Source organism: Schistocerca piceifrons, chromosome 2 (assembly GCF_021461385.2).
Source record: "Schistocerca piceifrons isolate TAMUIC-IGC-003096 chromosome 2, iqSchPice1.1, whole genome shotgun sequence".
Taxonomy (NCBI): Eukaryota; Metazoa; Arthropoda; class Insecta; order Orthoptera; family Acrididae; genus Schistocerca; species Schistocerca piceifrons.
Genome location: NC_060139.1, coordinates 627,817,845 through 627,833,390, shown reverse-complemented (window position 1 = coordinate 627,833,390; position 15,546 = coordinate 627,817,845). Strand labels below are relative to the sequence as shown.

The 15,546-nt window shown below is 36.9% G+C and overlaps 1 protein-coding gene across 9 annotated transcripts in view; it reads right to left on the bottom strand.

The window, feature by feature from the left end:
* Positions 1 to 15,546, bottom strand: part of LOC124774929 (clavesin-2-like) — a 253,203-nt gene that overhangs the window by 12,376 nt on the left and 225,281 nt on the right. For 3 of the 9 annotated variants that reach the window (XM_047249609.1, XM_047249611.1, XM_047249610.1), the window contains exon 7: positions 15,335 to 15,479. In XM_047249609.1, coding sequence (XP_047105565.1) covers positions 15,335 to 15,479 — 145 coding nt within the window. The other 6 variants (XM_047249613.1, XM_047249614.1, XR_007015575.1 and 3 more) reach the window with 5 other exon arrangements.

Below are 15,546 nucleotides of genomic sequence, written 5' to 3'. Positions count from 1 at the left end.
CTTGGGTTTTTGTTGAAACATGGAAACATTGAAATGACATAGTCAAGTTCTCCTTGCACATGGCTCTAACAAAAATGTGTATAACTGAACAGTTCTCTGAATATTAGCCCATGGCTATTATTCACCCACTGCATCAGAAAAGAGATAAGAGCAATCTGGACAACTAAAGAGGAATCTCTCTCCTAGACTCTGCATACAAGAGTTTACCCAAGATCCTATGTGGAAGAGTCAAGGAACAAATAGATAAGGAGTTAGGGGAATACCAGGGAAGTTTCAACCATGGAAAAGTTGTGTAAAGCAGATCATTAGTTTAAAATAAATTATGACATACTTCAGGAAACAGAATGAACCTCTGCCAATAGCATTTGTACACTTTAAGAAGGCATATGATTGTCTCCATAGACCCTCATTATTAAAAATTCTAAGGAATCTAGGACTTCATCCAAAACTAATGAAAGTAATAGAACTTACCCTAACCAAAACCAAATCAAAAGTCGAGTTCAGAAAGAAATTTCTGTACCATTCCTCATAAAAACAGGCTTAAGACAATATGACCGCCAATCACCATTACTGTTCAACTATAAGCTGGAATATATGATGAAAGAATGATTTGGTACAAGGATAACCAAAAGAACATAAGAATTGGAAGCAAGAAAATTAAATAAGTTAAAACTGCTTGGGTTTTGATGATGGTCTTGTTCTCCCAGGCATTAATGTTCAACAAGCCAGGCAACAAGTTAAACCACTACATGAAATAACACAAAAATCAGCATTAGAATATCAATTGAAAGAGCAGAGATTATCGCGATTGATCCAGTTGAAGAATAGGAAATAAAAGTTGTTGACAAATTTAAATATTAAGGCTAAATCATAACATAGAGCCTAAATGAGAAAGTGCCATGGAAATGTAGAATAAAAAACTGAAGAAAGCAAATTACGTTACCAAAACCACATACTGATACAACAAAAAAGTCTATCAACAGCTGCAAAATTAAAACATTATAAAAAGTTAAACTACCAAAAATAAAATATGCAGCTGAAATCATCTTCAAAACAACAAATACAACAGAAATTGACAGACTACTCAAGACAGAAAGAAAAATAATTTGGACATGCATAAATAAACAATATCAAGTAAATAGGCAATGGGTAATAGCTTCAAATGAAACAGTATGTAAGAAAATAATTGTGGTAATGAACAGAATCATGAAAAAACACATCCCATTACTTGGACATCTGATGAGAGCACCAGAGAACAGAATTAGTTAGATAATAATAGAAAAATTGTGGAATAGCAAGATAAACATCAAATGGATTATAGAAATTAAGGAAGATATAAGAGAATTCCAAATTACAATAGATTAACTAGAAAATGAAACAGAGAAATTCAAAATACTGCAAGACACCAAACCAGACTACAAACAAAGGTTTTAGAGGAACTGTTCCTCCAGTTACCTCACACTCAATTGTGATAGTAGTCAACACTTGATTACATTTACTCAGTATACATAGAACAATGATACTGTGAACATAGAGGTGTGTCTCCAAAGAACATAAGTCATATCGTTCAATACAAACATACATGTCATTTTTATATCACAACTAACTCATGAATCAATGCTTCCACTTGCTTCACACACACATGGTCTGTCAGGTAAACCAACTGGACTGAACTTGAAACCCTGGGGCCACCAAGACCATCGGGTGTCGACTAAGTACTTGCCTACCAGACTGCACAAACACCATTGTCTTTTTGGTCTTTACAAGGTCACTAAGTTTCTATCCTTGCTGAAATGTCATGTGGGGAATATAACAATTGGGCTCTTTCATTGCATGATTTGTATGGTCATGTTTTAGAGCATGCTGGTGAGCCTCAAATGTGGTAGAGAAAGACAAGGTCCTGCAGTGGCATCTCTTATCCATACAAAGTAGCATTTGAACAAGTCTTTCTGGATTAAAATGGGTTTATCTCCATGTCATGGCAGACTGATAGGTTTGAGGAACTGCACATAATGTTGTGCCTCGCCGATCAGTCAAAGCGCCGCCGCGCAATTACGCGCGTCCTCTACGTGCGGCGCTGTCTGCCAGCCATGCAGCAGCTGCACCACCTAAGCGGCCAGCAGAGCAGCAGCCGCTAGACTGGGACTCAGTGCTCATTCGAATGCTAACATGTACACATGTCTTGCTTGTCAACTTACTCTGTGACTTATATGTGTTGTGTCGTTCTGAAATATATTTGTTAAACTTGACGTTATAACACATAAGTTTGCAGGCTGTGTAAAAATGTGGCATATTCCCTAACTGACATACTGGAGAAAAAATCGCCCAATGTTCTCACCTGATCTTCATAGACTAACTATGCAGAGAAACACAATAAGTCTTCCTTAATTACTGTGTGGAGTCCTAGAAGTATTAACAGTAGTGTCATTGTCCAGTATTCTGCACAGCAGGCTAAAGCTGCTTTCAGGGTGTGGTTGCACCCTCATAATCTCAGGAGCTACTCAGACAGTTGGCATTCAAACTGTCTACCCCATCCATCGTAATACTTTGAGGAATACCAAACCTGATGAGGTCAGTAACATGTTTGAATAAGGAAGTCAGAGATTTGTGATCTGTGAAAAATTTAAATATCTGTCCCTCTAGGAAAGGTCATAAATGCGTGATAGTTAAATATATGGCCATGAGTTTCCCGTCAAACACATTCCTTTGTTTCTTGTGCACTGACTGGTTTTTGGAAGGAACCCAAGGGTTGCCATTTGGCTGCAACATATTGTAGTAAAACTGTGCCCAGCACTGTCTGACAATCTGCAAGGTAACTGGTACATTCTGAACAGGATGTACCAATGCTGTAGCATTCACCAATGCATTTTTATGTCGCCATATGCTTTGGGAGTCCACGGAAGTTTTTGCTGCCAGATGTATTTTTACCAGTGAGCAGTTTGTTAAGAGGCTCCTGCAGGTCTCCCAAGTGTGGTTCAATTGGCTCTGAGCACAATGGGACTTAACTTCTAAGGTCATCAGTCCCCTAGAACTTAGAACTACTTAAACCTAACTAACCTAAGGACATCACACACATCCATGCCCGAGGCAGGATTCGAACCTGCGACCGTAGCGGTCGCGCTGTTCCAGGCTGTAGTGCCTAGAACCGATCGGCCACCTCGGCCGGATCCCAAGTGTGGAAAGTGTCTTCTGTAATAATATATAATATCCCAAGGAAACGTCTAAGGCCTTTCAATGTGGAAGAAGGAGGTATGTTTACAATGACTGTCACTTTCTTGGGAAGCAATGAGATAACACACCTGTTCTTATTAAACATTACACCATAGCACTCCAGTCTACAGAACAAAGTATATAGAAGCTTGATGTGCCCTTCTATTGTTTTTGATAATACTATCAAGTTATCCATGTAACAGGACATGAATGACAGGCTGTGCAGCACCTCATGCATGTAAAGTTTGTGCAGTGTTTTGCAGGGCAGAAGAATAATATTGTGCTCAAAGATACCAAAGGGTGTAGTCAGAGCTGTGGTTTTTTTTCTTTTTTTTTTTTTTTATGGAACCATAGGCATTTATGAGAGCACCTTAGCACTGTCAATAACGATTAAGTAGCAAGCCCCTTCTAGGTTACCATTAAAGTCTGCTATCAGACAAACTGAGTACCAGTCAGGAATAGCGTGTGTGTTTAAACCCCTGTAGTCTGCACAGATTCTCTATGATCCATTTTTCTTCTTTACCATTTTCAATGGAACTGCCCACATGCTATGTGATGTTGATACGTCTCCTTCAGTGATCAAATTATCAATTTACTATTTTGCTGTAGATAACTAATCGGGAGGCAAGCAACAAGGTCTGAAAGCCACAGGGACCTGGTATTGTCCAAATATAATGTTGAGTGGAATGACTTCTGTTGCTTTCTTTCAGCACAGGAAACTCATGCAGCAGGTGCTGGCCAAGGTCATTGCCTGACACAGACTGCCTTGAAGAAGGAAGAGGAGCAAGAAGCTCAGCCACCATTTGATGCTGTAGCTGTGCAGTGCAGATGTTAAAACAGTTGAATAACTGTTCATGTGTGCAGTCCAGTTCTTTTTGTGACATGGAAATTTTCATTCGGAGTTAAGCATTTTCATTTTGTAATTCATGAACTATTGACCATTCCACAGAACACAGTCTTATGTCAGAAATTTATGCTTGGAGTATCTTGTAGGTTTCTCTCAACTCCAAATGCTTGATTGTATTGTGCAAATAAGTGCCCTGCGTCTTCTATCATAGTGCACTTGTGTGGACTCAACTTTGAGATGATCGTGACTGTTGCATGACCAATGCAGAAGATGCGGTAGGCTCAGAAATCTTCATGTGTCCAAAAGTGACGGAGTTGCACAGTATGCAGTCTGACATGATAGTGAGTTTGGGAGTGATAGGTATTTTCACTAAGCATTTGTGCACTGAATCAGGCAAAATCGAAAAATGTTGGAGAAAATCAGGTCCTAAAATTGGTCCAGTCACTTCAGCAATGAAAAATATCCATGTAGCGCAGAAATTGTCACCCAGTTCCAGGGTTAGCATTTTCTTCCTGTATGTTCCGATTCCGATTGCAGGATTGTTGGCAGCTAAGAGAAAAGGATGAACCAATGTCTACTTTCTATCTTTGATAGATAATCAACTGGAATCCATAACAACTGATACCATTGTGTTCTTTCTGCGTTTTAGGTGCTGTGGAAGATCCTGACAAGTGTGCATGCCTACTAGCACCCATCCCTCACATTTGGGTATATGCAGGAGCTTGTGCACTGGCTCGCTGCATTGACAAAATGCCTGAGGTACCAACACCACTTTCCACTTTGCTGGTTGTTCTTGCCTCATCATTGTCAGTATGCCTCTTCAGCATAGCACTTTTAGTCTGAATAGTTTGTTCATCAACTGTCCCGTAGATGTCTGCCTGTGTGCCTTGTGTCTGTGCTGCCACACGGCATACATCAGGACTCCCTGCTGTAGCTGTACTTAACCATGTGTAGTTTGGGTTCTCTCACCATAATGTCATTCACAGCAGCATGGGCTGTTTTATCCATGCATGCAGTTGTGACCATATCTGCTTTGGGCACCAATTCATCCACAAAGAGATTCATAAAATCACAAAGAACATCCCTCAAATTTTATTAGTCTTATACCAGTTCATTATGTGCCATTGCACATAGCATGCAAGGCACTTTTGATGGGAAACTACTAGAACATGCTTCACTCTCAATAATCTTTTGTAAGCTTGATTCCAGCAGTAGCACAAAATACTGGCATACAACTTGTTTAAACATAACATAAGATTGTCAGTGTAAACCATCTTCCAGTTGCTTGATCACATTGAACCTAACTCTGATACAATCAATGTAAACTATTCTGTATCATTGTAACTGAAAAATGGCATCCACCTTTGTTAACCAAAGTTACACCCCAGTAGGCCAGTAAATCACCAAATGCATATGTGTAAGATAGATACATATTATATTAGGTATTCTTAGATATCTGAAAAACTGGGAAGTGAAGCAAAAAAGCGGCTCAGTAATTAACTGAGAAGTTAAACAATTTGCAGTACTTATCTCACTGTATGAAGAGACTGGACATTGCCACTTGAAAATCACATCATCATTTGAGAGCAGTTGCTTTTCTCTAAGTATCAAGTGTTTATTTCACAGAAGAACATATAATACAAAATACTTTGAGAGAAGGATACGTGGCTAAATTTTATTCACATGTGACTAGAACAGTTGTATTCACACAAAAATTGAGTATAATTTATCACACTGTAAAATACTTTCTCTTTTGTGGGTATCATTGGTCAGAAACTGTTTTTGATTCCTCAAACTAGTTGCTGTCATTCTGCATTGTAGGGATTCAACAAGTTATTGGAAGGTTTCCAGAGGTATGTGGCATCAGATATCTATGCACAAGTCACCACAATTCCCATAAATTATATGCCTGTGGATGGTGGGTGTGGAACTAGCAGCCAATTGTGTCCCTGATATGTTCTACTGCATACACATCAGGTGAATTTGCTATCCAAAACATCAACATAAGTTCACTGTCATTCTCCTCTCACCACTGTAGTATGATTCTGGCCTTCTAATGAAGACTTTTAGCCTAGGAAGAAGCCATTACCATTGGTAAAACATCAGACATGATGGAATTTAGGTACTCTGCAGTAATCTTCTCTTACAAGGGAATAGTCCAATAAAACATGGTGGCAGTGGAAACGTACACCCCTACTGGTGCTGCAGCAACTGCACATGTGCAACTAGACACACACACAGCTGAAGTTGGTGGTACATTTGTAAACAGGGGAAATGACACAACTCGATCATAATTTGTAAAGAACATTTCAGATTATTGTTCATTGATAGTTACTCTGACACTACAGTACACAGTTGCTGTTCTCTTGAATTAGCCACTCAAGTGACTTCTCTGCTTTTTGCAGTATTTGTAAGTATTGAGAATACAGATAAAGCTGAATTAATATTTATTGTGCTTTCCTAAGGCATGCCTGCTAATAGTACCTTTGTTTTCTTCCAGTTTCACAGAAATGTGGAATCCAATTAATATTCTCAATTTAGCAATTATGAAATATGAAGAATATGGTTTCCAGCTGAAATCACTTACTTCTCCTGAGGATGTATATAAGTATCATTTGTTAGTTGATTGCCTGGACATTCATTCAAATGATATCAACATTTTGTTTGAAACTGTGGATATGCAATAAGAAATAGGAAATAACTGTGATGATTCCATGAACTGTGGTTGAGACGATGTTAGTTGTGCCAGTAACACTTCTGAAGAAGAATACCATCCAAGCCTAAAAAAAAATACGTACTGCAACAGCTTTCAGCGACAAAGGAAAGGCAGTGGAATAATGGTTAAATAAGAAGGGAAAAAATGATTGAAGTTACATAGTGTGCAAAAGAGTTTTCATTTCATGAACTGTGCACATGGAGGAACGAATTACATGAAGTAAGAAATACGCAACAAACAGAAACCTGAAACCATCTGAATCAAAAACTGTTCAAAAGATTTAGAACTGCTCGTTAGAGGCTAATGTACCATTACCAATCAAGACCTATGACACTGGGCCCTCCGAACTGCATCTGACATGAACATTGCTAATTTTCTGGCTTCATCGACCTCGCTACACAGGATCAAGAAATTGTACAGGATAGGAAGTCACCAATTTACCAAATTTACGTCGTGTAAATGTGTAGAGCAGCTGCCAGTGATAGACAATGCTATAGAGAAATTTGTAGCTGATGTAAAGATGAAACTTTTATCCCCGCAACTGATGTTTATCATCCTGGTCAGTCAGGTTTTGTGAAAGAACTGCGTGCACACTGCACTGTATCATTTCAGAGTCAGTTGTCCAATCAATGAAAGCAATGATACATTCACATATGATAATGCCAGTGATAAGTATGAGTAATTTAGTGTTTCTGCAGCTGTATATCAGTCTTCAAGAACCACAAGGCAAATTAGGACCAAAAATAAAAAATGAACTGTTTAGTTGCAAAAATCTTGTAATCAACATATCAAAATCTGGAAAAATGGGAAAGAATAATTTTCAACATTTTATTCAAAACGTATTCCTACCAGCTGCAGAAACTAATTCATTGCTTTTGTTGGATTCTTGGTTTTTGTGAATGACGACAAAAAATCTGTAGATGTAATGTGGATTCTGCCTGGAACTATTAATGTGATTCAACTTCTCGATAAAGAATTTTTTTTGACAGTGGAAAGCATTTTTCAGGAAATTATCGGACAACTTAATTTCCGATACCTCTCTCTGATTTCATGTTTACCAGCTGAACAATGTTTTTATGCTCCAGTAATTTGTGCATTACCGGTTTTCTTTGCCATGCTTTACGAATTTGATCAAGTATACCTAGTATGCAGCACAATATGCAGAACAATGTCTGGGGCCATTTATGACTCCATCCCACTTCTGTCTAAATAAAACTAGTGTTTACTGCGAAGTGCCTGATTGCATCAATTTTTCCTTTGTCTGATATGCCTGGTGCAAGGAAAATGTTTGTTTTTGTCATTCACTAGACACTTCGCATTTTTGTGACAACTACAGGGAATAAACAAAGACCTGTTTCACTGATAGTCAAATGTACAGCATTCAAACATTATTATAAGGAATGGCCTACAGGAATTGTTATAAAATGTAGTACTGCAAGACACATTTCCTTTCAACAAATTATAAGTCCTTATTGATGTAAGTCATCTTTGACATCAAACACTGCCTTGATTTTATTTTCTCTGTTAGCTACTTCTGTCGGAATTACATGTGCAAGAATTGAACTGTTGATATGAAGTTATTCAAAAAAATGTGTGTACAGTTTAAGCCAGTTATTCACCAGAGCAAACAAGCTAACAACCACAAGCAAAAGAGAATTCTGTTTGGTGTACCCATTATGCCTCTTGCACATCTTTCAACTGGATGCCACTGCAGCTACTTACACCCTAAACTTCCCCAGATGTCTAATCATAAAATGGAGACCTGCAGTTTAATATGGAACCCAAACCACACGTTTTTTGTTGCCACTCCAACATCTGTGAGAAGTGAATTCTCAGTTAAAAATCATAGTGAAAAGTTGTGGTCTGAACAGGATTTGATCCCATGCTTACTGGATCATGCTTTGCCACTAGACCATTTTTGTTTTAGAAAAAAAAGTCAAACGATATGGCCATTAGACCTTACACACTAGCTGTGTCACCTCTTGAGATGATGCTCGACGTCGGTAATTAGTCTCCTGTATATAAGTTTCCCCTCAATGGTAATGAGAAGCCAGGGAAAAATGGCAGCCAATATACAAGGAAACTTTTGGACCAGTGTTAAGGAGAAATGGAGGTACAATTCTGTGTAAAGTGCATGATCTCCATGCATGTCACGCTTCCATACAAACTGAGACACTTTTACAGTCTTCCTTCCCTGTGCTGTTTTGTGACTCTGCCAAGAACAGTGCGCTCATTGTGCAAAATGATCCTCACTGCATAGCAAAGTTTCACAGTTAATTACAGGCATCATGGCAGCTATGGACTATCACAGGTATGGTCCAATAAGACATGTTGAAACATATCCTGAAAATTTTTACACAGGAAGAAGATAACAAAAGAAATGAACTGTCAAAATTTTAGCTGCTACGAGGCACTGCTGGTATTTTGTAAAAAATGTTGAAGTTACACATTTTTACCACATGAAGAACAGCTTATAACAGCGGTTTGTACAGCCCTGCCCAACTAGCACGCGACTCGGCGAATTCAGGCAGTCCCGTGTAGCGGAATTATCCAGAGTTCAGACACCAATTCTAAGCACCTAAAGCCTGGTTTACAATGGAGCAAATGGAAACAAACACATGTGAATGAGCATTTGCAGAAAATCCACTACCATTCGCTTGTATATGGCTAGAATCATTTATACCAGAGAGAATGGAAGGGAACAAAAGGTAGCAGACATTGCATATGAATGCTGTGTTATTAGTTTTTAGTTTTTGAGCTAATAGTCAGCAATGTGTGTGTGTGTGTGTGTGTGTGTGTGTGTGTGTGTGTGTGTGTGTGTGTTTGCAGTAAGCATTCTCAGCAGATGGAAATCCAGTGAAAATCCAAGCAACGGGGTTTCATTGGCAGCTATTGCTTGTGAGATATTGTTGATAACTTCTTCGTATTGCTTTTGCCTTCATGGAAATGGCACAACTGAAAAACAAAATTAAACTATTCAGAGATTAGTTGAATATCACATCTGTAATGTAGTTTCAAGGTTATGAAATGAAAAGGCAAAGAGATATGGTTCAAGAAGTAAGTGTGACTGTATTGCTTTATAACTCATCTTGTTTACAATGAGCTGATATGAACATAAAAGTAAATGTCCCAAAATTTTGAACTTTAAATAAATTATTCTTGAAAGATTAGTCAGTAACACTCTTTCTGGTCACACATTTTACAAAAGAAATTTAAACTTCTCTGAACATGATACAAAATTTTTGTAAATGTGGTACCTATGTTCAGATGTCAGTGGTATTAGAAAACTGTCAGCTTCAACACTGTGTCTTTCCCTGTTGATGGTGATTATGCAGTACACAAATGCACATAAATATATGATCAACAACATGGACATATGTATCTGTTTTCTTCCTTAGTAATTCATCATTATCCTAAACACACATTTGATAAGTTTCTTGCTATTGAGTGCATATAATTTTACAACTTTAGCCGCTGTCAAAGCATCTGTAAGAAAAAGGTCTGCTAAAGTTCTCTAAGAAATGACAAACAGTAGCTCAACATACATTTCCTGACAATAATGAACATTCTATATTCACAAGTTTTCTTTACAACATTCATTCTCTGAACATACCTCTATCAGATAGTTTGCCATAGCACCCAACAACCATGATTCAAATTTTTAATTGGTATCAACTGGCAGAATTTTTAAAAACTTAGATAAGTTTGCATTTGTGTATATAGGCCATAGGCAGTTTTTGAAGCCCAATTCCACATCCATTTTACTCGCAGTTTATTATAGCTCAGCAATCAGGTGGCATTGGGAAATAAAGTGCAGTAAGTGATTCCCTTACGGCCACACAAGCGTCTTTCACCACAAGTAACATTGTCCCATAAATAGTCATGTTTTCCTATATGCTTTAATTATTCGTCCAACTATAACAGTAACACTGAAATGCAAATACCTTAGAAACAGCTGCAGAGGAGGCTGTGCTGGGAATTACCTTATATACTCGAATAATCCGCACATGTTTTTCCCAAATTTTAGGGCGAAAAACTGGGGTGAGTGGATTATTCAAAACATTGCTGGTACTGCTCCACCTCCAACAATACATCCCATTATACTATTGCATTGTTTGCAGCCTCAGGTTGTGACACATCAGTAGCACATTAGGAGTGAAGTATTAACGTCTTCAAACTTGTTAATTATGGCTACAAGTTCTCGTTATCACTTGTACACTGCTAAAGAAAAAGTGAAAATTATTGAAGAAGCCAAGAATATTGGAAATTGTGCAGCAGGAAGAAAGTATGACGTGAGTGAGAGTTGTATTCATGACTGGCGAAAAAATAAAATGCAGCTTCAAGAAACTAACTGGTGATGGATGAAAGCTACCACTTTACGTGATATTTAAAAGGAAAACTATTCTGAAAATATCAGTAAAAGACATACTGGTATTAGTGAGACCAAATCCGAAAGGGTGGATGGACAATGAACTTATAATTGACTGAGTGACACATGTTTGGCAACATCGTCCTGGTGCGTTACTGAATTTACGCAACATGTTGGTCCTGGACAGCTTCCGCGAACATACAACTAAGGAAGTGCGAGACAAATTAAAAAAAGGGAAAACTGACTTGGTCATTATTCCTGGAGGCCTAACATCCATCCTACAACCACTAGATTTGTGTATAAATCGGCCATTCAAAGCTGCACTTAAACAGCAGTATACACAATGGATGGCTGATGGAAACCATAAGTTTACATCTAGTGGAAAAATCAAATGGCCGGATTTGTCCCAGATTTGTGAATGGATGAAAAGTGCATGGTACTCCATTCCACAACCACTGGTGGAAAAATCCTTCAAAAAATGTGGAAGCACAAATTCACTGGATGGAACAGAGGACGACACTCTATGGGAAGATGGTGAAGATGACAATGATTCTCCCGCTAGTGATGACGATGAAAATGATGAATAGAGTGGGCCGGCTGCAGTGGCCATGCGGTTCTAGGTGTTTCAGTCTGGAACCATGCAACTGCTATGGTCACAGGTTCGAATCCTGCTTTGGGCATGGAGGTGTGTGATGTCCATAGGTTAGTTAGGTTTAATTAGTTCTAAGTTCTAGGGGACTGATGACCTCAGATGTTAAGTCCCATAGTGCTCAGAGCCATTTGAACAATTTGAATAGAGTGGTAAGAGAGGAAATGTACCAGCATTGACTAAAATATTTTATTGCACATACCGTATTAACAAATTTTTAAACAAGATAATTCACATTTCTTTTTTTGCTATTGTAGGTACGCATAGAGTCCCGGCTGGTGGTGATAATGTTCCCCGGCCGCCCGCCCGTCTAATGGGCCAGCCGGCCAGCTGCACGCCACTGGCCACCCGCCTGCTGGCTGGCCAGCTGCACGCCGCTGAATCAGTTGCGTTTTAACGATGTATCAACCTGTACAGCAGCGTTGCTTCAAACCAGTAGTCATTATACATACTTTTGAACACATCATAATGTTGGAACAATTTTTTTTTGTAAATAAAACAAATTAAAGCAAAAAATAAATTTTGTTTCCTCTTCCTCAGAATTGTGGTGTGTGGATTATTTGAGGGCGCGGATTATTCGAGTATATACGGTAGTTAATATTCAATTTTGGTATTAAGCACTTTATTAACTTATTTTACAATGTTTTGTCCAGCACTTATAAAAATACTGGTTAATTTAATGAGGCAATGGTTCATCACTTTATCTTTTGTCACAGGCTTTGAAAATAGAAATCACTTTGGATTTTTTTAGTAGTTTAGGAAAGATGTCTGATCCTAATGAGAAATTAAATATGTGAGTGAAGGGGTCAATTATACTTGGAGGGAGAGTTGTAAGACCCTACAGGGAATGCCATCAATTCCTGCCGCATTTGTGATCAGTTCTTTAACAGGATTGGCTGTTTCCTCCATTTAATTTTAGCACAAATAACCTTACTATGTAAGAAATTTAAAATAATGCAAATACAATATTCAAATGTATCACAATTAAATGGCAAAAAATTATTCCTTTCATTAATAGTTCTGAATATAATTTACATGTTTAATTCGGTTTGTTTCAGTATTCAATGTGCCAAAAAAATTTTAACTTAAAATTAGCATAAAGATATATTCACAGAAATTCATTTTGAAAATTTACCTTACTACTTCATGATATAATTTTGTAGTGTTTTGTTGTAACCAAACTTCCTCCATCCTGGAACATTAGAGATTATAGATAATTTAAAACTGGTATTGTGTATTGAATCATTTCTGTAGACCCTTAGATTTTAATGTTATCAGGAAGCAAAACTGAGGATAAATTTTACATTCATCTCAACAGGAAATTGACTGATAAACAGCCACATCTTTTCAGGTATTGAATTTCTTCTAATACCGTGTCAAAAACATTCTGTGACACTATTCAGCTCACTTTACCATCTATAACAAAACAGAGTGTCAATGAGCACTGATATATGTCATACAGTTTATTGACATTAACAGGTGGTCATTGTTACAAAACTTCTTACCTTTCATGTGAGATTTGGCAAGATATTCAGGTGCTATATAAACATTGTATTTGTTGATAAAGACATTAATGCAAAATAAAAATAATACCTTCATCAATAATATTCTAAGTAGCATTTTATGAGATATGACATGAGATCAAATAATTCATTATAAGATATTGATGGAAGAAAGTCAACTAGCTTCACATAAAAATTTCCAAACTTTTCTCAAAGTTTCTCTGTCGGTACATTCTTTTCCTTAAAAGAAATTGGGCATACTTTCTTGCAAAACAAATAGATAAAAAACACGCTATTTCTTGGAAATATGATTGGAAAAATGTATTCATCTTGAAGTTTCCAGAGCCAAAATGTTACTTTTTACACATTACCAACATTATCCTCTGGTACTCTTTTATATGTTCTTTTGTGTAGATGATGTGAGTTAAACAATCATGGGTACATGTTGTTCTCAAAGAGTCATATTTAAAATGAAATTGATTAATTAAGGTCAAATATTTATAAGTCTTCACTGTGAGAAAAAAGTGCCTTTCCTTCTTGTTGCCAGTAAGATAGAAAAGTAACACAGACAGAACTGAGCAAAGTTACTCTGAGCTCTAAAGATTCTTGGGAGGTACTTTATGCAGTAAATCATTCTTACTTGAAAAAGATTCTCTTTCTAAAATTTAAGTCCCTCCTAAGAGGAAGTATTTTACACAAAAACAATGTAAACTGTATTTTTGATGGTGCACTGGGTGATAAATGTGGGTTGGTACCCCATGACATGAAGATCATTAGTTGTAAATGTTGTTGGATTCAGAAGGTCTAAGAAATTTAGTTTTTTTGAAATGAATTAGTATTTTAAAGGGTTTTTAAGGAAGAATTGCCTCATCTTTTGCTCTTAGCACTGAAAACTTGTCAACTTTATCAATATTATTTGTGATATCAATAATATTATGATGTTATGTCATGAAGCAACATTTCACATTAATATTATAAGAGAAAAATGAGACTGTGATGTGAAACTGGAGACAGGTTGGTAATTTCCTTAGGAGACAATATGATTAATGTGGATGAATATAAACATGTGGTTTCAAACTTGGAGTAATTTTTGGAATTAGTGATCCGCTCTGAAGTGGAGTGTGTATGTTATGAACCTTTCTGATACATTAAATCCATGTGCTGGACCAAGACTCAGATACATCTGTTGCCTTCTGTAGGCCATTCTTATACTGATCAAGCAGTCAAACATTTTAGCCAGCAAACTGCCACAGCTCTATACCTCCAGCCATACTGACTATGTGTGTTTTTCTGAGCAAATGGGTGTGAGGTTAGAGGAAAGGATTAAAACAAAGGGGTTGGGGAAAGTAGTGCATGTAAACTACATTACATATAGAATTAAAAGTAGGGAGCAACTTTTTCATTATACCAAGATAACAAAAAGTGAAAAGTGTTCGCAATATTCCATGCCTGAATAACATTGATAAATTATATGAATTATACACATAAAGTAATAAGAAAATTAAGATTAATGTTTTTGGATGTAACTAAGTGTGCTGATGGTGTAGCATTTTCATATTAAATCGTGTAATTCTGAATCAGACAGCTGTTCGAAATTCTCAGGCATGATATAATAACATATGGGCATTATATTTTAAGGCTCTCTATCATTGTTATGATTAAAATTTTCCACTAACTGTGAAAGGAAATTTAGTATGCAGTTCAGTTTTGACTAATAAAGAATATAATAGTTAAATGTGAACAGGTCAAATGTAACTTATTTTGAAAAAAAAAAAGAGGAGTAGCGTATGTGCTCTATAGTGTGATTTGTCCATACCCAATGTCTGGTATGAGATACATAAAAAATGAACTCTCTGTGCCAATATTAACAATCACAGCTTAAAAATTTATAGGACCGGCTTCTTTAAACTAAATCAGAACCAAAAAACAGCCTAAGTATTCTTGTTGTATCAAGCTTGAAGAAACTGGGTGAAGCATTATTTTCTTTAGACTCTTTTTGTCAAACTAGAATGTCCTAGTGCATCAAAACCCAATTTATTACCTCTAATTACATCTTCATTTTCTTCAAAAATCCTTCTGAATGTAGTGAAATTGAAGTCAGGTACCATTCCTCCCAACTGGCGTGGTAAAATTTCATATGGTAAACAAGCATGCAGTGAGGACAAATTAGTACCATGAAAATGAATCTGAAAGAAGGAAAATGTTTATGATTATATGATTATGAGAATTAACATTTTGATATTAAAATGTGTT